Source organism: Panthera uncia, assembly GCF_023721935.1.
Source record: "Panthera uncia isolate 11264 chromosome C1 unlocalized genomic scaffold, Puncia_PCG_1.0 HiC_scaffold_4, whole genome shotgun sequence".
Classification (NCBI taxonomy): domain Eukaryota; kingdom Metazoa; phylum Chordata; class Mammalia; order Carnivora; family Felidae; genus Panthera; species Panthera uncia.
Window position 1 is genome coordinate 23338605 of NW_026057585.1, and position 27851 is coordinate 23366455.

At 36.8% G+C, this 27851-nt stretch overlaps 1 protein-coding gene across 2 annotated transcripts in view; it reads left to right on the top strand.

Annotated features, from left to right (window-relative positions):
• The window catches only part of DPYD (dihydropyrimidine dehydrogenase), an 848382-nt gene that overhangs the window by 557153 nt on the left and 263378 nt on the right, over positions 1 to 27851 (top strand). For both annotated transcript variants that reach the window (XM_049618415.1, XM_049618416.1), the window contains 2 exons: positions 8613 to 8681; positions 17601 to 17684. In XM_049618415.1, coding sequence (XP_049474372.1) covers positions 8613 to 8681; positions 17601 to 17684 — 153 coding nt within the window. The remainder of the gene's footprint in view (positions 1 to 8612; positions 8682 to 17600; positions 17685 to 27851) is intronic.

The window sequence follows — 27851 nt, forward strand, 5'->3', positions numbered from 1 at the left end:
AAAAAGAAGTGTGGTATGATCAGGTTTGTTTCTTTAGAAGGATCTGCCAGATGGCATAGGCTGCAAAGAGAGAGAGGGAGACTAATAAGAAAGCTACTCCAGTAATCCAGGGTAACAGTGGTGAGGATCTTAACTAAGACAGTCATGATGAAGAATCAGGAATACTTAGAAGGGATCATTAGGAAGTAAACTAGAGCAGTGCTTTTCAAATTTTCCTGTGCATTAGAATTACCTGGAGATCTTTGAAAAACCCTGATGCCTGGGCCTAACTACATACAAATTATCCTAGAATCCTTAGGGTTATTTTTTTTCCTTACTCTTCAGGGGATTTCAATGCTTAGCCAAGTCAAAGAACCAGTGGACTAGAGAGTACTTGGTGAATAACTGGGTGTAGGTGATGAGAGAGAAAGGAAGAAAGGAAATCTAGTTTCCTAACTTGGGATGAAAGGGTGGAGTATATTTAACATGAAATGAACAAATTCAGGGCAGAGTTTGATCTTAAGCAAATTGAATCTAGGGGGTAGAAGGCAGTTGGACATGTTGTTCTTGAACTTAGGAGAAAGATATAGGTTGGAGGTATACACTTTATAACTTTTCTACATACGGATATGATCTGAAATTGTTGTGAATGTGATATCCAAGGAAATCTGTATGAAGTGATACCAAGAGGACCATGAGTAGACCCTGGGGACATCAACATGTAAAAGGTGGTCAGAGGTAGAAGAGCCTGAGAAGGAACAATGAAAATGAAAGTAACAAAAAGAGGTACCTCCAAAGCTCATATGGAAGAGGGTTTCAGTAAGCTGGAGATAGCTCACTGTCTAAGTGCTGAAGAGAGTTCCAGTAAAGATTCGGGCTGAAAAGTATCTGATATATTTGCCAAGGTCACTGATGACCTTGGGGAGATGACTTCCTAGACAGAATAGGGACAGAAACTAGATAAAATATTTAAAGAAGTGATCAAAAGGAGAGGAAAAAGCAGCCATTACTACAGTTTCCGAATAGTATGCAGTGTTTTATTTTTTTCCTGTTTTAGTGGAAAATGTCTGATTTTCTATGGAAACTATGTGCATATTGTTTAACTTGCAATATGACTTTTCTATGTTAGGAATAGTTGTGTAAACAGCACATTTGTTAGTCCCAAAATAAACAAAGAAAATGATGAATTTTTAAACAATATAAAAAGACAACTTTAAGAATATTATTCTCATCTGCAAACATCAAATAAGCAATAACCATATAAAATATGAGGAAAGTTTCACTGTTAATGTGCTATTCTCAATGTGTACATTTAAGGAAAATTGTACCAATCTCACTTCCACTTTATTTCTACTACAGTACAAAGAGCATTTAAAATGTGAATGTTGTACAGTTAATTAATATTTAATAAACGTATTTTCTTGGTTTAAATGTCTTTGAAAATCACATGTCCCATGCTATTTTTCCTCCTTGATATAATCCCAGTAGTGTTAGGGATAATTTTGTTAAATTGTTTGACAAAACCTAACTCAGCTACTTGTAATTTACAGTTGTTCACCTTTGTCACTTTTCAGTTTTTCCCTACTAAAAAATTTAAGTTGTCTTGCAGCTGAATTGTTGACTGAATTTCCAATGTAGTTCATAATATAGTTACAGAATACCAAAACAGTGTTGCTGACATGTGTTTTAAGCATACACTTTAAGTTAAAGGGAATTTGGGAATATAGCCAGCTTGTAACCAATTAGATGTTTTAAGTTGTTCTTCACCTTAATTTCTAATGTACAAACTTTATGGTAAATCAGTTTGAAAAAAAATGCTAAATAAAATCATTTTTGTTTTTCCATAAAGGAAATGTAATTTTAAAAAATAATTTAATCATGAATTTTGATTCTTTCATTTAAAAGTTAGGGAGGATGACAATAGAAGCCATTTAACACTGTTTTTTTGTTTTGTTTTGTTTTGTTTTGTTTTGTTTTGTTTTGTTGTTTGGAATAAGTTCTGTCAGCACAAAGGCTGACCCAGGGCTTGAACTCATGAACCGTGAGATTATGACCTGAGCCAAAGTTGGACGCTTAACAACTGAGCCGCCCAGGTGCACCTCTCCCTCATATTTCTAAGCCTCTGTCCCCCATTCTTTCATGTCGGAAGACCTCATCTACTACTTAAGAAAAATGTGCATACCAGAAAGGATAATTTTACCTTTTTCACACCAAGTCTATAAATGCAATTGCATCCATACCTATTTTTTCTCTCTCTACTCTTCCACCCCATTAAACTGGAAACAGTACCTCTGCTCCTATCAAAGTTTACTTCTACTTATGCGAAAGATTCGTCATCACCTCTTGCCTTCTCAATAGCTTTTTCCTCCTTTCCAGATTATTTCCACCAGCATAAAAAAATACTCAAATATGGCCCATTAAGAAAAAACATCTCTCCCTAGACCTCCCATAATCATTTATGTGCTGCCCCATTTATCTTTTAGCTAAGCTCACCAAAACCTTGGGAGAGATTTGTGTGTCACTTCTCTCCACTTCTGTATATTCTATTCACTCAGACTATTCCAGTCTGACTACTGTCCTTGCTGCTTTACTGAAACCATTTTTTGTAAAGGTTACCAATGGTTGCTGTATTGCCAAACCTCATGGACAATTCTGTATTCTCTTACACAAACCCTTAGTTGTATTCACCAGAGTGGATTGGTCTTTACTTTCTGGAACACTTTCCTCTCTTAGCATTTGTGACCTCACATTCTCAGATGGCATCCCAGGCCCTTCCTTTTTCTGTATTTTATTCTCTTCCCTTTGAAGTCACCTATCCAGGTGGCTTTAAATACTGTTATATTTCAAAGTTTCTAATATGTACGCCTTCATCTCTAACCTCTTTAGTGAGTTCTAGACTCATGTATACAGTGACGTGGTTTATGTTCTCATTAATGAGAGAGGCTTAATAGACATTTTATGTGTAAGATATGAAAACGGAACCTCTTAGTACCTCCCCCCACCCCACACTAGTTATTTGACTAGGCCTTGTTGCATCTCAGTAAACTGTCTACATTCCACTTAGTAGCTCAAGCCAATAATCTAGGGATCAGCCTCAATCTCTCCTTTTCTCTCATCTCCTGAATCTAACTACTGACCAGTCTTGTTGGTTCTAGCTCAGAACTGTCCACTTCACTGAATCCCCATGGGTAATATGCAAGCCACATTATTTCAATCTAACTGGACTCTGCTTTCATCCTGAAACACCTTCATTCCCTTCCCTATAAATTAGTGAAACACATCTTTTTAAAATGCAGATCAGATTATTTTATCACCCTCCTTTAAACCTTTCACTAGTCTCCATTGCACCTATAATAAAACCCAATTCCCACAGGGATCGGCTCATAGAGATATGGCCACTGACTGTTTGTCTCATTTTCTCTTAAATTCGTCTTGCCCTATCATGAAACTCCATCCACATGGCCTTCTCTTTTTCTTAAATATGTCATGCTCATTCCCACCTCAGTGTCTTTGCACATGTATTTTCTTCTACTTAGAATGCCAGTTGTCTTCCAGTTCCCCATCCCATTCTTCAGTGCAAGGGGCCTTCTTATCTATCATGTCTCAACTCACACAGCCTTTTACTGACCATCATCTGATGGAGGCACTGTGCACCCCACTGATTCTCCATTACTGTCCTCTATTATGCCTTTCTAACAATAATCTTGATGTGTAAATAGTCCTAATAATTTTTTTAACTTGTTATAATTTTCTCTCCCTAAAATGTAAGCTACAGGAAGGCAAGGACTTCTTTCATTTTTTAAATCACTTCTGAGTTAGAACAGTTACTGGTACATAGTATGTGCTCAAGAAATATCAGTTGGGGGTACCTAGGTGGTTCTGTCATTTAGGCATCTGACTTTGCCTCAGGTCATCTCATGGTTTGTAGGTTTGAGCCCTGCATCAGGCTTTGCAGTAACAGTGAGGAGCCTGCTTAGGATTCTCTTTCTCTCCCTCTCTCTCTCTGCCCCTTGCTTTCTCTCTCTCTCTCTCTTTCTCTCTCTCTCTCTCTCTCTCTCTCTGTCTCTCTCTCTCTCTCTCAAAATAAATAAATAAACTTAAAGAAAAATAAATATTAGTTGAGTGTTCAATGGAAAAGACTCTAAGTCAATGTCTTAAACTCCTTTCTATGTCATTTGGTAGCAAGCACACAGTACATGCTCAATTTGCTTATTAATGGACTGACATTGACTCTCCCACTAGCCTGTGTGTCATAAAATGTAGGATGTAGTTCAAACACTACATAGCATTTGGCTATGTATAAATTTGCCTATGTATAAAATTATCCAATGATTTTTAAAATATGAGTTATAAAAATGGAGCACTAGAAATGGCCTAATTTAAGTGAAATATATGCAAAAGTTACCCTGGCTTTAAGAAAATGTTTCACTGAATATTTATTTCTAGTAATATAGCATGATGTTTCACAATATAAAATATCCATCAATTCTCTTTTTTCATGGGAAGAAAACAAAGCCCTGTCCTTTCTTGCTTGCCTAAAAACCAAGCACACTAAAATACGGAAAGGCTTTCTAATCATCAAAGAAAGATTAAATTATGCCCAGTGTCCTTTTAATGTTAATATCTTTTAGCCAGACTCTTTGAAAAATCCTAATATGTTTTAATAAAGAATAAAATGATTTTTGGGTCATTTTTATTCCCCTGAAGTAGAATGTCATCACATATTTTCCCAAAATATCAGTTGGTTTTAGATTAAGAATATGTAGACTATGAAGACAATTTGGCATTTTAAAAATAATGTAGATTTTTTTCCCTTACATTTACTTGACTGTTAAAAAATTGCTTAGGAAGTTATTTCAAAAGTGCCAATTTTAGTTTTAAATGTAATAATTGTCAAGACTCTAAGTGAAAGATATCAGGATACAACTTGAATTTTCTTAAGATAAAGTGGTGTTAGTTCACACATACAGATGTGTTAGTGGTACACCTAGCTTAAAAGTGGCTAGCATAGGTCTCTTCCCATTACACATTTTCTACTTCCCTGTCTCTGCTTTATTTTTCCCTAGCATAACTAGCTTTGGGTGGAGGTGGCAAGATCGGTTAAGTGAAGAGTCAGTTGGGGGTCACCAGCAGCTCTCAACACACTTCATTCCAGTTTAGGGACCAATGAGAAAAAGAATTGTTATCTTCCCAGCTCCAGTGCAGGAATTCCACAGGAATAGAGTGGCTGATTGCTATGATCAGCCCTGTTAGAGATACTTTTTGTTTTTTGGGCAAGAACGTAGAGTTTGTTTCAGAAAGTGAGGAAAGAAGAACAAGGTAGTGCTTGACTGCTTAGAGCACACACACAAAAATCTACCTCTGCTTAACATAATGTTTCTCTCCCACCTGTGGTCACCCTTCCCCAGTGACAGCCCATGCCAAATCATACCAAGTCACTGCATCCCCAGGCATTTGGTGGCACCAGAGCTCTTGATGTTCAGGACAATTATCTGGGTAATATTTATTTCTCTCCATCAAGCCCAACCATGGCTTCTCATGATCCTCAGGACCTATAGGGCAAAAATGACTTTAACCAACCCCAACACAATCAATATATATTTGAAGCAATAACAGCTTTGTCAAAATTAAAATGGCCATTTAGTAAAGTGGAACCAGGTTAGACACTAGTTGAGAGCATAACTAGTCAATGCTAGTAAACATGGTTATTTACTAGTCATTTACTAGTCAGTGCTGGTAAACATTATTTTCCTGGCAGCAGATTTCTTTGGTCAGGCTATCTGCTTAGCTGAGTCCTGCCCACTATAAGGGTCTTCCCTGTTGTCCTCCACGGCTGCCTAGGAGGGCCATGGGAGAGGAGGATGTTGTGCTGATTTAGCACCTGCTTCATATTTCTATAGGAATGTGAACCTGAGGATTACTTTTCATAATTAGAGGCATGTTTCGCTTTTGTTTTTTGGGTTTTTTTTTTTTTGCTTGTCTTGATTTAAATAATAAAACTCCCTAAAAACCTTAGTATACTGTTTATTACTTTCACCATAGAAGCACTCGTATCTAATGCTAAAATCTGTTTTTCATTTTGAACTTTGGATCTCACCCTGCCTTTAAAGTTTTAGCAACAAGCCTGGGGGCTCTGCCCATTTCCAAACTCTTTTTATTAACTGTTTTGTTTTTAAAATTTGGGTGTTTTTTTTCTTACCTTGAAGCCACCGAGGACAATAGGAATCTGTCTGACCTGCGCCCATTTGATTTTCCTTTTAGATGGGCTCCTTTTTTTTTCATGCAGAGGATACTCACCAGGAGGTATTAGTCTCGTCCTAGAAGATCAGGTGTACACTGTGGTATTTCTCACTGGTTAGTTTTCAAAATAGGGAGGGGGGCAGAATATAGCTGATCTTAGATCACGTGAAAAGGGCAGAAAAAGCATCTCTTACTGAAGGTTCATAAGTTATGCTGGTGATCCTTTTTTAGCTAGCAAATGGGCAAGCATGGAATGTGACTTTTCCCTTTCTTTTAGCCCTAGAGAAAAGGCCATGTGTCATTCTTAACATTTGTTTCTCCAAATTCTTAAAAGCTGCGTTCTCACTGGACACAAATGTTGACTCCTGAACTCACCCCAAAATAATTAGGCATTCTTAACTTTTCTCTTCTGTTCATCATTTACTTTCTTCCTTTTGTTCTCTCTCTAAAGAGGAATCAATCTTATTTCTCATCATTGTCCCACCTTTATCTGATTCAAACTCTCAGATCTTCTGATCCCTGTTTCTCAATTGCTCTGTCTAGTTCACAAGTTCTGTGTATTTTAACATCTGACCCTTTTTTCTATCACCAAGACCAACACCCAGATCAGCCTTGCTCACTCTTCACTCTGACTCATGATAATTATTTGCCAACACTTTTCATCTGTTGTTTATTTTTTCCCTTCTCTGACTCAAGATACTCATTTCTGCTTAATCTTAAAGGGATAAACTGATAGCGGCACCTGGGTGGCTCAGTCTGTTAAGCATCCGACTTCAGCTCAGGTGATGATCTCATGGTTCATGGGTTCAAGCCCCACACTGGGCTCCGTGCTGACAGCTCGGAGCCTGGGGCCTGCTTCAGATTCTGTGTCTCTCTCTCTGTCCCTCCTCCACTGCAGCTCTTGTTCTCTCTCTCAAAATAAACAAGCAAACATTTTAAAAAACAAATAAAAAAAAGGAAGAGCTGATAAAGCAACTCCCTGCTCCTAAACTTTTGGTGACCTCATTCATTTATTCACTCAGTCTTATTGTGTGCCAAACACCATGCTGATTATTGTAGGTGAAATGATGAATGATACAGAGCAGGCCCAGCTCCCATGGAGATTATAGTCTATCAGGAGAGAAAAAAAATTAACCCAGCGTTACAGTCAGGCTTGTTGTCTCCGTGGTTTTCATGGTGTATGATCCCAACTTATTTTCTGTTTCTGTCAATGTTGAAAGCATTTACAACATATATTTGTTTTGTTTTGTTTTGTTTTCTAGACATACATAAGAAAGCTGAGTGTGGTGAGAGCATAGTTAGTGGTTTTAGTGGACTCTTCCTCTAGATTCTGCAACTTTAGGCTTGGCACAAACTCTTTGTGGTTCAATCTCAGTCTTTAAATGTTAATAATAAAAAAACTAATGACATGTATTGAATGCTTGCTTTGGGCCAGCAAAATCTAGTGGTTAAAAGCACAGATTCCCAGTCAAACTGCCTGGGTCTGAGTCCTGGCTCTGCTCCCTCTTATCTGTGCTACTTGTGCATCTCAGTACTTCAGCATCTTCTATAAAATGGGGAAAATAGCGTTGGGAACAATTAATTAAGTGAATGAAGTAAAAACCATTTAAACAGTACCTACAGCATCATAAGAGCTATGTAAGTTTTAGCAACTTCCATTATTTCTTTCCTAAGTAAGTCATACTATTATCCATGTTTAACCAGTGAAGAAACTAAATAACTTGCCTGAGGCCACACAGTCAGTGATAGAGTCAGAGTTCTAATGTGGATATTCTGGCTTCAGAGCAGATATTAGTAGCTATCATTCTATGTACCCTCTATTATAGGATTATTGTAAATAGTCAAATAATCAGCATTTAACAAAGTTTAAACTTATAGTGCACTGTGAATATGTAAGGTATTATTATCCATGCTGTAATAAGATATGATTGAAGAAAACACTAATTTATTTCTTTTCTGTATCTTGAAACTTTTAGCTACAGCAGAAATTATACTAATAAACATTTCTATGTCATTGTGTGATATAGACAACCCTCTCACATGCACAAATGTATGTAAGTCCCACTATCAATTTCTGAGGTGGACAAAGTCCACATTGTTCTCTCCATTTTAAAAATAAGAATGTGGAGGACCAGAAAAGTTAAGTAACTTACATTAAGAATTCAGAGGTAGTAAATGAGAAAATCTCTAACATAAGTCCGAAGCCCAGAATCTCATTCTTTGCCTCACTGTAAGACTCTGTTGTTTTTAATAATTTTTCTTTCAGTGGATCAAAACTAATTTTTAGACTATAGTTTACCATTGTAAACATATATATGTAAATATCAATATACCCTTGTGTACAAAAGCATAACCATTTGAACTGACATTCTTTCCCTCTTTTCGTTTTAAAGATTGTGATTGCTAGCATCATGTGCAGTTACAGCAAAAATGACTGGATGGAGCTCTCCAAAATGGCTGAGGTAATGATTTCTTTAGTATATATTTATTTTATTTCTCCTCTTCCATTTTTATTAGTTTTAAATAAAGAGCTGCCATGAAAAATAACACAGTAGAAGTAAAATTGAATGGAAAATGGTAACTTAAAACATTTCTATTATAATTTGTTTACCCTGTGTTTTCATTAAAATGATGGAAATGTAAATTTAAAAGGAATCTATTCTATGAAAGTGGTCCCTTGGATTTCACACAGTACCTAAAAAATCCTTTATTCTTTGAATCCATATACTCTTTATTTGCATATTAAGCAAACTGTATATTATGATGGATGCCATGATAAAATTTAATTCTACCTTTGAGAGTGTAACAGGATCTTACCTTGCCTTTAGGCAAACTAGTTTGACAGCGAGAAGAAATTTTGAATATAAAACTCTTGAATATTTAAAATATAAAAGGTTCGTTTAATACTATTCTAGTTTGAATACAGACATGCATAAAATGGTAGGACAGAACGCTCCTGAATTGAACACTAGTCAGCAGGTTTTCTATAATATAAATTGAATCTTGCACAAATGCAAACAACTAACCATGTGCCTCCAATTTGTATTTCAAATAGAAAAATACATACTTAAAATTGTATACTTATGTCCGTCATGCTGTCATGAAAAATAATCTAGATAGCTTCAGCTGGGGTTTCTTGAAAACCTCTCAGAAATGTAGAAGGCTAAATCTAACAACGCTTATATACTAATGACTGTACATTATAAAATATTATAAAGCCTTCTATCGTGTTCAAAAATTGTACATTTTATTTGGATATCTTAAAACTGCGAGGGAAAAATTACTTCTGGGACTTAAAGGGGTGAAATTAAACATGATCAGTAATTGGTTTCGTGATCTTTAGTGCTGGGTCCACTTTATACGTGTATTTACCTAATTGACCATGAAATCTTCCACAGAACCTGTGCTTGGCATGAGCTTTGCCAATTTTAAGCTGACTATGATGAATGGCTTTATCACGCTGCTTGCTTCTCTGCCTTTCTGTAGAATAAAATACTTTAAAATAAATATATTCTTCAGTAATGAGCATTAACTTTTAAATAAACAAATTTTACTTTTAAAAAGCCCAAAGCCTTCCTATTAGTAACATACCAACCAAGTTAAAGATATTTTTCACATTTCTCACATTCTGTATCTATTTATTTAATTGCAGTTTTATTTAATATCATAAGTACTCATAGCAAAAAAAAAAGAACAGCAAAAACAAAGGAAAGGAAGGAAGAGAGGATAAAAAGAAGAGAAAAAAATTAGAAAGAAAAAGTTATGCTTTCCATTGGGTCAAACCAGTCTATAGAATCTCTCCCCAGGAAAGCTATCTACATAACAAGAAGGTCAATCTATAGGTGCTGTCAATTAAAAAAAAAAAATCTTTTCTATAATCTTAAAATATGGACCGTCCCAGGGCATATCGCATGAAGGAGCTATCCCCTGGAGGGGACATCCCCCTGGAGGGCCGCATTAGGCAGCATGATTCATCATAGCTCATTGATAGGTACCCAATAACGCTTTGTAGAGTCAGTTTTGTTTTTATGAATGCATGCTTCAAAAGAGATTAAAACAGATTTTCTTTTTTTTACAGTAGAAGATCCCACATTCAAACAAACAAACAAACAAACAAAAAAAAACCCATTCAAACCAAACTTACTATACCACTTACAGTGTACATTTCTTTGGGGGGTGTTGATAATGGGAGGTAAGAAATCTGAACTATCACACCAGCTGTTCTAGCACGAGTTTTAAGTTCAGCAGATGACTTAATGTGATGATGAATATACTTTAAATTCATGAAGTTCCTCTCCTTATAGTACATTAATTTTCGAATTACGCAATAGGGAACCAAGGAAATCTGTTATGAGCTCTTTACTATTATATCTGAAAACAGAAATGACACGTGTGTAACAGCAGGACAGATCAACTTGTACAAGAACATGAAAAAGCAAAGAGTGAGAAACTGTGTCAGAATGAAAATTTGCACGAGGAAGGATCATTATTATTTGTTTCAACAGAGGCTACAACTGTGTTTTCCTATTCTATTTTTTTAACTTTATTTATTTATTTATTTATTTAGAGAGACAGAGAGAGAGAGCAAGTGGGGGAGGGGCAGAGAGAGAGAGAGACAGAATCTGAAGCAGGCTGTGTGCTGTCAGGGCAAAGCCTGATGCAGGGCTTGAACTCACAAACTGTGAGATCATGACCTGAGCCGAGATCAAGAGTAGGATGCTTAACCAACTGAGCCACCCAGGTGCCCCAGTATTTTACTATTCTAAATAAACATTTAAGACCATATGGATGGTTAAAAAAAATAGAACCTAGGTACATTCTTAAAATATGCTGAATTCAACTAAATGACATTTTTAAAAATTAATACATATCCAGTATATCATCTTTACCATGTACATATTTTTTATTTTATTTTTTTAATGTTTATTTATTTTTGAGAGAGAGAGAATGGGGGAGGGGCAGAGAGAGAGAGGGAGACACAGAATCTGAAGCAGGCTCCAGGCTCTGAACTGTCAGCACAGAGCCCAACATGGAGCTCTAACTCATGAACTGTGAGATCATGACCTGAGCTGAAGTCGACTTCTTAACCAACTGAGCCACCCAGGCACCCCTACCATGTACATACTTTTTAAATATATTCTTTTAAGTTCATTTGTTTATTTTGAGAGAGAGAAAGCAAGCATGTGTGTGTAGGGAAGGGGTAGAGAGAGGGAAAGAGAGAATCCCAAGCAGGCTTTGTGCTGTCAGCACAGAACCCTATGCAGAGCTTGATTGTACAAACTGCGAGATCATGGCCTGAGCCAAAGTCAAGAGTCAGACACTTAACCGACTAAGCCACCCATGTGGTCCTATCATGTGCATATTTTTTTTAGAAAGCTTTATTTCCTCCTGGAAATAGAACCATACTGAACCAAACCTTCCTTTTCAGTTTAACCCAAGAATGCACATGCTTTTATTGTCATCTTTTATGCATTCTTCAACCTGGTTTGAATTTGTTGTTTTGTGAACACCATAGAAAAGAAGCAGCCTTTAGAAAAGTTTTCACAGTTTGGTGTCAAATCAGTAGCATTGTTAGGGTCTGCTCAAGTTTTCTGTATCTGATCACAGCCTTTCCTACTTTTCTGGGACATGGATAACCTACTCCAATTCCATGCAAAGGAAGATCTATGGAACACCTACTATGTGCAAAGTCTCTTGCCAGCCAAAACAGAGGTGAATAAGATATAGCACCCATCATACTAGAAAGATACCCCAGTCAGAAAGATCAGAAATACACCAAACTGAACCATATGGAACGCTGACAATATCAGGTCTTAAACAGATCTTGAACTGATTTTAATAGATCTTGAATCCATTTCTTTCTTAATGCGTATTAGCTTAGAAAACAGAGCCTGGGTCAAAGGTAATGTGAAGATGCTTAATGAAGGATACAAGCCCAGAGCAGGAAGGGTGGGAGCAAAAGGGAAATTAGATAGGAAGAAGGGAAAGCAGATCCTGTGTGGTACATTCCAGGCTGGCTCCCACTTCACAAGGAAATGGAGCTAATTGCTCTGTCCTGTGGGATGGAGAGTGCTTTGTGAAATCATCCTGCCTCACAACAGTTCAGAGGAGAAGGGTGAGAGATGTACCTACTGGTTCCTTTCTGTCTACTGTCTCTCACTGGTCAAATTTCACACCCGGGGTTCTGCCTTCCTCTGCACTCCTGGGTTGTGTATCCTGCCCACTTTAGGGCAGCTGCCAATAAGGAAGCCAAATCCCACAGCATGTTGTGAGACATTTCTTGTTTCTTGTTTGATGTGTCTTGTGAGATGTTGTGACATCTAAACCCAGAACCTAGGAAAAAGCTAGAGCCTCTTGGTCAGGTGTGCACATGGGTACTTCTGGGGCTGTCACTTTGATAGATACAGTGGCAGCTGTGGCAAAGCCCAGCTCCCATGCTGAGGGAGCTGTGAGAACTGGCAGGGGTAGCAGTTGTGAGAACAGCATCAGGGACTGAGGTCTCTTCTCAAGCTAGTGGCAAAAGCTTGAGTGGCAAGTAAGGCCATCAGATTTGAACCAGCAGATAAATTGAATATGGCTCAATATGCATTGCTACCACCCTAATCCAAGTTTATGAGACAGCTTGCCCTCAGGCAATCCGAAACCTTCCCCTTCTCCTTCTTAAGATGCAAAATTCTTACCTTAACCTGTAAGCCCCCCCACCATGTTCTGGACCCTGCCTGCTTCCCCAGCATCATCCTCAGTTTGGTATCCACATCCCAGCACCTGCTGGTCTCCTCTTACTCCTCCGACACACTCTGAACTGATGACCTTTGCTATTCCCTTGGCCTGGAACATTCTCTCTTACTCATACAATGCTCTCTTGTTCTCAACTCTGAGTCCCCTGACTGGTAGGTTAAACCCTCTGCCTAACTCCTAAGATCCTGTCTTCAGAAGCCAGTTTACCATAAAACTAATGAAACATATGCTTCAGGGCTTACTTGCCCAAGTTTACTTCTAAACCCCTGTACCTAATTTTGGATTTGTAATTTTTACTTATTTTTTTTTTCTTAATGAAGTTTCCCTGATGTGTTTACGCTTCAGGCTCCCCCAAATCTAGGTGTACTTCTGCCTGTGCTTTTCCTTTGTGGCATTTAATACAGTGGTAATCACAGTGGTGTCATTCGCTCATTAACCTCTGTCCTGCTTATTACACAGCAAGCTCCTGGGGGTGGAGACTCCTGGCTGGTTCACCACTTAATCTCCAATCCCAAGCACAGGGCTTTGCCCACCCGTGGTTATCCCTCAAATATTTGTTGAAGCAAAATAGGGATACAGAGCTGGTATACTGACATGTGACAAACAAAGAGCAAACAATTACAGAATAAATGGGAAGAGTGGCACTTTATTTGGCACCAATGAACTTGAGGTGATTAAGATACAAAGTAGAAAGTTTTAAGCCAGGGACCTGATGAGGGATTGCCAAAGTTCTGACCACGATTGGTAGGATGTCACCTACTGAGAAAGGTCCAGGGAAAATGCTCAGGTGTCAAGACCAGGTGGCCACACTATTCCTAGCAGGGAGTCCAAACAAACTACGGAAAAGCTGGGTTCTTACCATTTTTTTTAACCTGAATTTGGGCTAGCAGTGTGTCGTTAAACTAAATAGATGTTAGAATTAGGAGATCTCAAATAGGCTGGGGCAGAAAGCAAAGGTGAACCATAGAAATGTGTAGGAGCAGGTGGATATGTCTGTGAAGAGTGATCTTTAGCACACTGAATGCAGTCAGGAAAGGTGGACGCCAGCTTGCAGACAAGAGACAGTCACTGACTTAGTGTCCAGTAAGGCCCAAGCCAGTTCAGTGTTTACCTGTACCAAATCCACTTAAAAGTAGTTTAAGATCCTGGAGAACTTATGCCTCCAGTTTTGAACAGATTAGACTAGATGACAGTGTTGATACATACAAAGTCAACAATGGGCATTGTATTTTCTTTTAAGAGATGAAATTAAGAGAAAATTCAAGAAGTGTACCTTTCATCCCCCCAAAGAAACACCATCCTCACCCTGCTTGGGCTCTGATGCTTTTTGCCAGCCCCACCACCCATGGAAGCCTTTCCTTCCCACTTGGGCTCTGATATACTACATCAAACCACCCTCCACATGGACATCCGTCTCATTGTTCTTGGGCTCTGATAAGCCACACTGGGCTCTCCTGGATCCTTCTAAATCCTCTAGGTCAGCTACCTTGCTCTGTCCCACCCAATGACTTTAAAACTACATCAATCAGGAGGGAAGGGAGGGGTAAGAAAGGGAGAAGAGGAAGAAGTTTGTATCTGATTTTGTTGTATATACTGTGCAAAGATTTATGTTTTTGCTACTCTGGTTTCTCTGAGAGTTTTTATAAAGTGATTCAGAGAATTTTAGAAACTACACTGCTCCCACTATTCTGATAATTACTTACAATATTTTTTTTTCTTTTCTTCCCCCTCCCCACGAAGTGTAGATAGTTACTTTAAATCCTTTTACAAGTCAAGACTGGAGAAGGGCAAGTTGGAGATTCTAATTGGATGCCTGGATGATGGATGGATGGATAGATGAATATATGGATGGATAGACAGACAAAGAAACAGATAGATAGACAGCAATTGCTTACCCTTGCATAATATTTACTATAGTCCAGGCACTGTTTTAACTCATTCACTTTTATTAAATTTATATATATCTTCCAAAAGCAACCTATGAGTTACTTCCATTGCTTTCTATTTTTTTGTAGATGAGGAAACTGAAGCAAAAGATAGTTAAATAATATGCCCAAGACTATAGATATAGTATATAGTAAAAGTGGGATTCGAACCCACGAAATCTGCCTCCAGAGTTTAGGCTATTAACATATACATTCTACTTCATGTAAATAAATGGGTGATAAGCAGATAATGTATGAAATTAGAAACAGCAAATTTTCTATGTCATGGCCTTCACTAGATTACTTTATTGTGTAATCATTTAGGTTAGGTAGCATAAACTCTGGGCTAAATGAGTAAACCGAAATGCTTATAACTAACAAGAGTCAGAATGCAAGCCCAGTTTCAGTTAATTTAACATTTCATGCTAATTCAGCAATTAAGGCTTTTTGAATGCATATAGTTGCTTGGAAATGGAATTAACTGCCTTTTAAGGGGGTGTACATCCTGTGACAAGAATATTCAAGCAGAGGCCAAATGAATGTTCCCTGTCTCTTGGTGTCACCTTGAGAAGGATTATCTCAGTTTTGAGATAATCAAAGGCCTTTTCAGATGTGTTTGGTGGGTCAATGTTTGTATTTGTGTATAATACTGGGGAAATCTTTATTAATTAGTCACTGAAAAGCCTTTAAATTGGACAGGTGGTTTTACAAGATTTTAATTTTACTTCAAGTTTAGAAGCTTTAAGGATGTTAAATGTTACATCTTCTTAACCCACTGTATCAGCTCCAGCCTTGGAATTAATGATTTCTAATAAGTTATGATAGTGAGTAAAAACATAGGCTCTGGACTCAAACACTTGGTTTTACAAGATTAGAGATATTAAGCAAGTCACTTGAACTCTTTGTAACCTCTGCTTTATCATTTGTAAAATGGGGCTAATGATATATCTCATGAGAAAGAGCCTAGTAAAGTATCTGGCATATTGCAAGTAAGTACTCAATGAATATTAGTTATTATCGTCTAATTGTAACCTTAGCTTTCACTTACAATTTAGGAAATATGTATAATGTAAATATATACAAATACCACCTAAAGTTTATCTAATCCAAAATGTTGTGGAACTGATTTGCTATTAATTGCTGCATTTCAACTAAATAAAGAAGTCTAAAGGAACTATTTGAAATAACTAAGACTAAGAAAAATGCAATACTGTATATAATTGCAATGCACAATCTTTTAATTAAGCTGGTAATTCCCACATGGCATGATTTTGAGATAGGTCCTATTATCTACAGTTAATACTTGAGTAGATGGGGACAAAGATCAACTGACTTCCTAAAGTATCCCCGATTCCTTAGCAAACCTAGGATTAGAACTCAGAATTTAGGCTGTGCTTTGTTCATGCTCATCACCAAACCAGCAGGAAAAAAAAAAAAAACAGTATGATTCATGGTAATTTTCAGATAATATGAAGCATTTTAACACTGAATTAGGGAATCAGAAACCATAATGAAACAGTATTAGAAAACAAGCTGAATGATCAAATGAACTTTCACAAATGTGTAAAAGAAAGAGCAGATTCACTCATGAACAAAGGTGGTTAAGAAGGTTGACCAAGAAATGGCTAGCTAGAATTCTTCAGTTTGTTGAGGTCCTAGTTACAATTTTCAAAGCAGAAAAAAATAGGCTAAAGTCTTGAACAATTAGGAAGAAAAGTGAGCCCTTGAAGAAACAGCTAGGTCTGTTGATACTTAGAAAGTAGTGAACTGTATTTTTAAAGCCTTTGCATGATGTAATAGACATGCTATAATGTTATGGAAACTGACTCAAGCTTCTAGTTGACCTAGTTGTGGTGTTGGAGAAATTCTAGAAGTTAGGTAAAATAATATGTAAACTTGAATAGTTTATCCCCCATCCCTCAAATTACCATATTAAACTATTTAAAAAAGTGTTTTGCTTGTTCTTAGAATTTTTTACAGAAGACTTCTCAAGAATTCTACGATTCTTCAAGTAGTCTAAGAACACTAGGAGGGAACTATTGTGTTCATTTTCACAGGACCCATTTTGTATACTCATGAATTAATGAGTTAAATTGGAATCCTATTTAATTATTAAAGACAAAACTATCTGCACTTCATGTTTCTTATCATGGACTTATTTTCAATACAATACAACTGATTTTCAGTTAAAAACATTTAAATTTTTACTTGTATGCATTCCCGGTAGCCTACTGTATTTTTCTTTGCACTGCTACTTCCTGGACCAAGTATCCAGAATTAGTAAGACTTGTTTCTATAAAAGTAAAAGCTGTGTAGGGAAGAATAAATGTGACGTCAAACAGACCTGAGTTAAAATCTCTGCTGTGTCACTTAATATATGAGGCTTGTCATTAACTCCCCTGTGTTTCAGTTTCCTTGTCTGTGAATTTGGTGTCCTGCTAATCCAAGGATTATGAGAATTAAAGACACCGAATATAAAGCACATAGAACAGTGAGTGTCCTCTTATAAGCACTTAAAAAATATTTGCTGTTGCTATTATTGCTGTTGTTACAGAAATTCTAATTTGAGAGTCAGAATATACCTCACAAGATAGCTATAATGCAGAAAACAGAAGAGTTTAAATTTGACAAATGTGACCTATGTTATGAATGGTGAAAGCACATCGGGACGCAAATAAAGCTTTGCCTTTTCTTTCATTTTCCTTCCCCGTTGTAAAGGCTTCTGGAGCAGATGCCCTGGAGTTAAATTTATCATGTCCACATGGCATGGGAGAAAGAGGAATGGGCCTGGCCTGCGGGCAGGTAAGGACCTCAACAGCTGCCTTCACGTATTTCTGTGTGACAGAATAGCCCCCTGTCTAGGTAGTAACTGTACCTTAGGCAAGAAGATGTGTGGATCAGATGACTGGTTTGAGACTTCCAGGTCTGCATTGTTTAAATATTTAGTGCTTAAAAAGTGGAAAATGAGGGAAACTGAAATTACAGCAACTGTTTAGTTTTATTGAGGAAAATATCACATTATGTGCTTGACAGGAAGCAATATCATAACAAATAGTTTTTAAAAGCACTGAAGCAGAATTAGCTGATTTCAGATGCAGTGTTCTTTATTCATTCCTGATGCTGATCCAGTTTCCCTGGAGCAATATACTGTACAAAATGCATTGTTCGTAGTGATTTTGTAGTAAATGGGGCACAGCACAAATTGCATTTTACATTTTTTAGCATATGATCATTATTCCCTAACTGTGTTTTGGGAGTTGCAAAAGGACTTTGATGCTATTTTTATTTTGGGATACAATAAATGGAAACTTCATGCTAAAATACTTTCAAAAACCTAATGAAGAAAATGTGGAAATATATGTTAATATGTAGAAAATACCACATTTTTATGTAACTAGATACAGTGTTGTATGTTAAGGAGCAAGGTAAAAGCTTAATGCTAAAAAGGTGAGTGTTTTGCATCTAATTTGGCCTTTAAGCCCAGAGGGAAATGGTGTGAATTAAATAATATGCAATGTTGTCATTTATGACAAATTTTCTAGTCCCGGAAAGTTTACTTTTGTCTTTACATCTGGCACAGGGCCTTGTACATAGTAGGTGCTCAATTCTTTTTTTTTTTTTTTTCCAAATCCTTGGATTATTTAAATTTAACTTAGAGGCCAGAGGCCCTTAATTTGGAAGGGCAAAAATTTCTGCCTATTCAAATGAACCTAGGTTGCTATTTTCATATTAGCATTCAGGAAGGATTTTAAAGTACCTTGTAAATATTTAATTAACATTCGGAATAGATTTGTGACTTAGGAAGAAACCATTCTCTTGCAGCAGCAGGAGAGGAGGGTCTAGTCAAATGTTTTTCAAGTATATCCTGTGTTCCATTCACAATAGGTTACCCAGAAGATCAGTCAGTGTGGCTACAGAATTAGTACAGGAAAAATATCATTATATTAAATCATGACTTCTGTGAGGCAATGATTGGGTGACAGTTAGCATGTCAAGATGTGTAACTTGGTTGAAGTGAGGGAGGCTTTTAAAAAGGACACCTGGAACAGGGCCTGAGGTAGTCAAGGTTCTTTATCCATCCCTTCCACAGTTTCTGAATTTTTTTAGTTACATGGAGAAGAACAGCTATGGAAAATTTAAATCTGTTGACTAATGTTTTAAAGGACGGTATGTTTTAATATATATTTCTTGCTACAGAAACGGCAATTATTTTGGAAATGTTGCCCAACCTTGTGCTTAATTTTTAGAGTGGGCTTTTGCTCTGTGAACACATCTGAACTTACCCAGCTGTTAAGTGTCTTAGGTGTATCCTCTCCAGTGAGTTATTTAGACACATAAATTTTTGCACAGCCTTTGACTGAATGAGGATGCCAAGCGTTAAAATTTTGCAGAGTTAATATTAAAATTTCTAAAACTCTTGGAAAACATGTTCCAAAAACCATGACACCTTAGGCTGAAGGAAACTTGGGAACATTGCCATTTCACTTGTTAATTATAATCTCTAAAACGAAGCCAGTTCTTCCTATTAGCCACATTTAGAAATTTTCTTTTGAATTATATTCTTTTTGTATCATATCATTAAAAAATACAACTAATTTAATTATTTCTGATCCAATATATTTTAAATGGTTGCTCTGCCTCGGGACACATGAAAGTTCGATATTTTAAATGGAGGGAAGGAAGAATATTAGTGCATTAAAAAAACTTTACTGTGACTCTTTAGGGTGGGCACAAGCATGTCTAGAGCTTATTCATGTTTTCCTTTATTTCCTTTTCTTTTTCTTTCTCTAACTCCTGTTCCTATTGCCTCTTCCTTTCTCTTTGAGATTCCTGGTCTTGAACACTTGTAAGTTGGTGGGATGGGAAATTTGTACTCAGTGTTGGGGAACTGAGAAGCTGTTCTAATTTCTCTTCCCCATAGTAGCGTGATCCTGCATTCCGTTCCATCTTTTGGAAGCTCTGTGTGTGCAAAACACAGAGCTGTGTGCATTGCTAGAGTCTGATAAGTGTTTGCTTCATGAATGAAACAAGCTGACATTAGTTCCATGCCTAGAATATTTATCTATTGGAAAGACTCTATTGCACTTTTTCCACTTCTGGTGTTTCCAGAAATCATAATTTTAGCCCCTTAAGAAGAGACAGAGTATCAGTATAGTACATTTTCCTTTCTAAACATATTTTTCTTCCATTGTCTCATATATTTTCTCACAAGTATGCAATAAGTGAAAAACACTGCCTTTGTGTCTAAGTGATTTTATATTAACTATGTATGTATATATTTAAACATATACCTATATTTTAAACTCTTTATAAATGTTCCTATAAGTGACTAAATATTGTGAAATTTTTGAACAGAGAAGGCTATAACCTCTACTCCACAACATACAAAAATCATATTTATTAATGGAATTTGTAGAAATAAAAAAAAATCTCAAACTGACCTTGGGAATTTGAATTGTATATTCCCTGCAAAGTGAAACTTCATATGAAATCCTAAACACTTAACGCTTGCTGTGTGTTTAAAGGCAGTCTCATTCTTTATTCTTTCTGTCAACAACCTCCATTACCTTGATCAAGCCACTCACTCCTCTGAAACATCAGCTCCCATCTCTAAACTATGGGGTTTGAACCAGATGATCTCCAACTGCCTTCCAGCTTTACTATTCTGTGAACACTAACATTGTAGGTAGCAGGTGAATATGTTATTTTTAAACTACCCATAAAAGCATTGATAAAACAAAAAACAATAAAGAAATAAATGAACGCATATTATAGTGTTCTTTTTAAAACCAATTTAACATTTTCCCTGGCCTGCATAAAAGTCACTGTGTTACATATGCGATTCTTAATTATATTTACATTGATCAGTGCTGCTCAGATTTTGGTATATTTTCCTGTATTTGATGAATGAATATCTAAGTAGCCTTTGTTTTAAAAAGCTCTGGCTTAATAATACTTTGTAATTTGTACTTGTGGCTAAAATAGAACCCTTGGTCTTTGTACCCTGTATGTCAGCCTGTGATCTTCTATCACATTTTCCATTTTAGTAAATGGAACCCCCCAATAACATTAATGCTCAAGCAAAAGTGAAAACATGCTCCCGCTTTGGTTGTATGTACTCCAAAGAGTCAGAGTTATATTACAAACATGAAAAAATATTTTCAGCTTTCTTCTTCTCCTCACCATAACCCTCTGAATAGGTTGAGTTTGTATTCCATTGTACAGCAAGAACAACAAGAGTAAAATAAACACAAAAACAAAACAACAACAAAAAACTGAAGCCTCCAGGCTTCCCAGGTCACAAATCTGGTCAGTGGTTGCCAAGGCCTGAGCTTTGATTAGCATATAAGCCTGAAATAGGCAAGTCGCCAAGAGCAATTCCTAGTAAATTGGTATTCCAGTGTCAGCATTAAATATTATTAATATTAACTGAAAGCTCAATGCAGGACTAAGTTACCTCTAAAGTCTTTATAGTTCTAAATTCCCATTTCTCTAAATATATGAAAACAGAAGCAAACCTGAATCTACTATTTAAATGTTGCATCTCCCAGGAGTAAGGGAGCCTCCCTGATGTCTTAACATTCAGATTTAAAGCTGTCTATGTGCAGTCTGGGTAAACTAATTTCCTGTGCCAGCATATTACTTTATAAATATAATGGTACTCTAATAAATTCTATAAAATGTAGATAAAATGGCATCTCTTTGAGGTCTTCACCTTTTCCTAAATACAAAGTGTTCTTATGGCATTGGGTGAATACCCCTCTTTTGTCCTTGAATAATTATATTGAGTATTTTTAATTCCATCCTACAGAACCTTCTAATGTAAATTCAGACAAGAGCTGAAGAAATGTGAATAGCTTTCTGTTGTTGTTTATTTTGTTTCTGTAATCGTTACCAACATTTGAAAAATAGGTGGATTTGAGAGAAACATTCTGTTACTTCTCTTGAAGTAAGATATGGCCACAGATGGCCTGCATGGCCATGCAGAAACGAGGATTGCTCTCCTTTACTGCTCTCTTTTAACACTGTATGTGGTTCATGTAAATAGCAGCAAACATTTCACCAAGGATAGGTGTTCGTTCCCAAACATGGGTTTGATCAGTATGTGCTTCTCCAGTTCAACCTTTAAATATCAAAACCAACCCTTCCCAAGATGTTTGCTTATCTTCTGTGTTCCTGACATTGAACAGTCTCTAAGCTGCCTTCTTTAGCCAGAGGTACCTTTAATTCTTAGGCCCTCCATCAGCTATCAAAAGAAGAAACAGTTGATGGGGGTTGTGGATAGAAGGCATGGGATAAGATGCCTTGCCTTCCTACCTTCCTATTTTATCTTCCACAAGGCAAAAAGGAAGAGCAAAAGGCAGAATGCTTCACAGGACTTCTCAGTACTAGTTGTATGGTCCTCTTGAAATGATTTTCTCCTGCCATCAGAAAACGCTAATTTATAAAGCTTTTTCTTGGGTTATTTTTCACATGAGCCATTTACTTCTTTGCCTTCTTTGTGTCAATGATGTGACATAGTAAAGCACAGACTTCTAGAACTGAGAGGAACCCTAAAGATTTTCCAGTATGACCCCATTATTTATAGGAAAATATTGGGGCCTGGGAAGATACATAATTTGCCTTTTCCTGAGGTAACCAAACTAGCAGGGCCCAGGGCCTTTGGTGCCCTTGTCACTGACCCACATCTGGTGTTCTGTCCAGTATTTCATATGGGTCATTTGGGTGTATCCAAATCTCTAGTTAAACTGAATAAGCCCGTATAGTGCCCTGGGAACTCCTGACTCCGTACCTTTCTGCATACTATTATTTTCTCTGCCTAGAATTCATATCTTTTCAACTGAAATTATCTAAATAGAAATCACCTGTCTAATTCTATTTTAAGTGACATCTAATCTATTAACTGAGTATATCTTCTCAGTCAACTAAGGTTTCCAAGAGAAAGAAAAAAGAATATATTATATGTGAACAGGTTTATTTTTTTTATTTTTTTTAATATATGAAATTTATTGTCAAATTGGTTTCCATACAACACCCAGTGCTCATCCCAAAAGGTGCCCTCCTCAATACCCATCACCCACCTTCCCCTCCCTCCCACCCCCCATCAACCCTCAGTTTGTTCTCAGTTTTTAACAGTCTCTTATGCTTTGGCTCTCTCCCACTCTAACCTCTTTCTTTTTTTTTTTTTTCCCTTCCCCTCCCCCATGGGTTTCTGTTATGTTTCTCAGGATCTACATAAGAGTGAAACCATATGGTATCTGTCTTTCTCTGTATGGCTTATGTGAACAGGTTTAAAGGTGGAAACTAGATGCATACTCTCATTTGAATCTGTGCTAACCTAGAGATTGAATCCCCGTTAATGAATTTGAATTTCTTTACCCAATAATTCTAAGAGGTTACAAAGATGGTATTTCCCTGGCCCTTATAGGATTCCCATTTTTCAGTCGTTTGAATGTCTTCCTTGGAGGTGTGATTGCTAAATAGTGCACACCTATTTCAATAATGACTCCTTTGGACAGAAAAGTCCAAAATGATAGTATAATTAGAGGGAAGACCACTGTAGCTTCACAGTTAAAGTAATGTTCTTAATAAAGATGGCAACGCCATTGTCATTACCTGCTACTTCTTGTTATCTCACAGCTCCCTCCATTTATTTACACACATCTTCTGCCTAGAATTTCTAAACACGAAATGTTTAATTCAAACAGTCTTAACATTAATTTTATCGTCAGGAAATAGATATGCAGTCCTGCTTTCATGCTGATTTAGCTAAGTAAGAGCAAACAGATTTAAAAGTGGCAAATCTTAAAATGTTTACTGATGTTAAATAATTATTGACTTAAATTAAGATCACCCAAACAATACTTTGATATTTCCCTCATGATATGTTCTATGTCCAATTTAATTTACACAAACTCTGTATGCCCGTGAAAAAAAAGAGAGAAAGGCTTTGTTTCTGTTACAATATGCCAACATTTTTCATAAAACATTAACCACAGATTATTACTCTTACCCTTGCCAGAGAGCAGACGTCTGTCACCAGGAATAGAATCCAAAACTAAGTGTGAGGACCACATTGCCCCAGATGTGCTAGCATTTCCATTGGGAAATAAAACCTTCCTCCAGCAGCTGGGTTAACAAACCCTTTATCTCATCATATGTAGTACAGGGTCCAGGGAGCAATGACCACATCCTGCCTGGATCAGGTCCCTATCAGGTGTTTGTGGAGGAACAATATAAAGATACTGGTTTTAAAGCCAACACAACTGACAAGTCGTAGTACTACCTATATTCCCAGAGGCATGAAATTCAGGAACTCAGGAGTATGAGACATCCCAAAGGGAATGATATGGGAAGAATATGGGAGTCTTACCAGTGGTAAAATATAAGTGAATCAACAGTGACGTCCCTGACCTCTTCTTGGGGATCTAAGGTGAGGATAACTGCTGAGTTAGAATTACTTTTTAATACTGGTCTGGTATGGGCCCATGAGATGTCCTCTGTTTCAGGTTCTTGATTCCTCTCACTCCTTCTAACTCTAGCCCCTATAAAATACATGTGTGAGAAAGTGCCACATTGTCCTGAATGTGATGTTTAATCTTGCCCTAATTAGCATAGACAAATGTAAATTCGGGCTAGAGAGTTGGAACTAGAGGTCTGTGAGTTGAATGGATAAATATGGGATAGTCTAGGATGGCTTCAGTGGATTGAGTCCCTGAAACATCACATTCACAGGTTTGAAAATCATTACATCGTGAATTGACATCATTCCATGGAGAGCTATGAGAAATGGATGCATGATATAAGCTTCTGCAAAAGTGACTGAAGTCTAATATTACCCATATACATTTGACTTATCTTGTTCTGTTTTATTTTCCTTGTGACATTGTAATTTTAGAAGTGCTTTAAAATAAATAATCAACTTGTTTATGAGAAAAAGTATCTCTGATCAAAAAGAAATATTTGCTTTATACTATATTATGTTGCCCAACTTTTTATTTGAGTTTAATTCTCAACAAATTGCATAGACATGGGTGCTTGGATAAGTACAAAACTACAGGAGATCTGTAAGAGGCATTTCTATAACTGCCAATATTTTGCCTTAAGCTGATTCTCTTTGAGTTTTTCAGTTTTAATATTAATGTTGGTTAATGATATAAAAATGATTGCTTTCTCTTAAAAATTATAATTTTTTAGCAGAAAACAGTACCATTTAAATCTAACTGAAATACCAGTTGTAGGTCAGGGGGTATCATTGTTTATGTCTATGACAACAATCATGCGGCAGTTAAAAAAATTATATGTAGTACAGATAGGTAGACCACTGTTGAATGGTTGTAGGCAAGGCATCTAAATATATATTAGTATGGTCTTTATTGTACTCATCATTTGTTATATTCCCAAAATAAAGCAGCAATAGCATTTCACAATTTTTTTTTCTAATCACCCTCAAATGATCACATTACAAGTAAGTTTGAGAAGGATAGCAGAGTTTTCTATATGCCTGCTGACTTACAGCATAAAGATAAACTGAAAATGTCTTTGACCCAAAGCGAGAGACATGGGAGTGGGCTGGGGAGAGGCTATGATCTTAATCAGTGGTATCATGGTAGCATAATGCCATGCCAGAATAACAGGCATAAGCAGTACAGAGTAGAAACAAAATTAGAAAGCAAAATTACTGGCAATGAGATGAAAGATCCGGTCACAGATCCAACTAGCCTAGAATATTTGGAGGAACTGTCAAGCAAGACTGAGTCATTTATTAAAAGCCACAAAAGACTCAGGAGTAAAAGACACTACATATTAGGCTAAAAAAGCAAGATTGGACCAAAACCTGTTAAGCACTCAGGAGCTAAGAGAGTCAGAGGCAGCAGAGTTTACAATAAGGCAAGAGAGAGGATAATGAGTAAGACAAATCAAAAGAAGGCATAAGAGCCACCATTGTCAAGAAGACCTTAAAATTAAGGCAACTTGTACCTCAGAGATAAAGTTTTTATACATTTCCATCTGGGGTAGAAGCAGCCTTTTAGAGTGCAATCAATTTATGGCTTCCAGCTGGGAGCAGGTGAGCACTGTCAGGAAGGAAGCATGTGGATTTGCCTGACTACTGAAGGAAATATTGCTAACCCCACCCCAAAAAAAGTAAGTCAAGGAAAATAGATTTATTATAATCATGGCATTTTTATAGCCCAGGAGTATTGATTCAAGATCAAAGACTCTATGGCTTTTGTTAACTATCACTTAGCAGCCTCATTCCCAGAGAACTATTACGACCCACCCCCCCATCCCCACCCCCGCCAGATACACATGAGGTGATGCTTACTGAGAACAACAGATTTTCTACAAATAGGAAGTCTGTCTTGATGTTGATTACATTGCAGACATTTTAATGACAGCCATGTTTTGTAACTAACTTTGTTTTCTTTCACCAAAAAAATCACTTTATTAAGTAGCGGTATGATTAATAAATATATACACTACAAAAAAGTATCGTCTAAGGAGGTATCAATTTAAAGCATGAATATCAATTATAGACACTTTGAGATGTTTTGAATATCTTTCTTTCCTCATGGTATTTACTATTTATGTTTTCTAGTTTGAGTGCTTTCTTTCTCTATCTGTTGTTACTGGGTTTATTCAGCTTTAATAGTTTTCATAGATCAAGTTGCAAAATCATTTATTACTTTAATGCATGTTAATGATGCATCAGAAAATAGCATACAGTTTTTTTTCTTATTTGTGAAACTTTTAGCCCTCTATCAAATGGATGGAGATCTCTATTGCCAGCTTTCTTTTATCAGCATTTTTCTTTTCTTGACTACACCAAAATTCATATGGCAACACAATAGGCATGTCATTCCTGTTTTTCCTATAATCATGTTTTGCCTAATATGGGAGAGCTTGGTACATGAAGGAATAATCAGATCCCTTCACTTCTACTGTCCTTTCTCTATTCTTCTATCCCATGTTCACTCTTCGTTCTCCTACCTTTTATCACCTCAGTCTCAAACTTTTAGAGAACAGCCTTTTCATTTAGGGGAAATAGATTGTAGAGACCCTATAGTATTTATTGCACTCCCAAAACCATCTCTACTTTTATTCTTTCAACAAATATTTAGGATATCCATCATGTACCAAGAATTGTGTGAAATGCTGATAATATAATAATGAGGAAAACCAGACAGGTTCTCTTTTCTCATGGAGATTTCCATTATGTAGAGTAGACATATATTGGACAAATAACCCCACAAACAATAAAGTATAAATGGCATAGTAACCATGAAGTAGTGGTCTATGATACTTGAAGGGTCAGGAAAGGATTATATAAGGAAGTGATGTTAGATCTGATAACTGAAATCTTTAGAGCATTTTTAACTAAGTGAAATGATTGGGGTGGGTTAGAGCATTCCAGGCAGTGGAAACAGCATGCACATAAACCTTGTGGTTGAAACAAGGCAAGTTGAAGGGCAAGAAAGAAGAACGGGGTGCTTAAAGCAGACACATGTAGCACAAGATGATACTGGAAAGGAAAAAAAATACAAGTTAGACTATTTAAGAGCCCATAAGTTGCATGTTGTAGAGCCTTTTGATCTTATTCAAACAGCAGCAGAAAGTTATTAAAAAGGTTTGTTGTGTGTGTGTGTGTGCATATGCATACACATGTGTGTGCATGGGCCTGTGCATCTTCTTGGTGGGTGGGATGGTAACAATTGTGGGATGATATGATTGTATTTTCATTTGGAGAGAAGAGAACTAGAAGAACATGAGATTGGACCTAAGAAGGCTGTCTGAAATAGCCTTGCAGTTGTTATTGTAAAAAATAGTGGTGATTTACGGCTTAGATTAGGGAAGCGATTATAGAGATGGAGAAATGGATATACCAGAGATAAGGAGTATGTCCAGCAGCATTTGAGGATGGGTTGGATATGTGTTTTGAGGAAAAAACAAGTGACAGGGTAGTTCTCA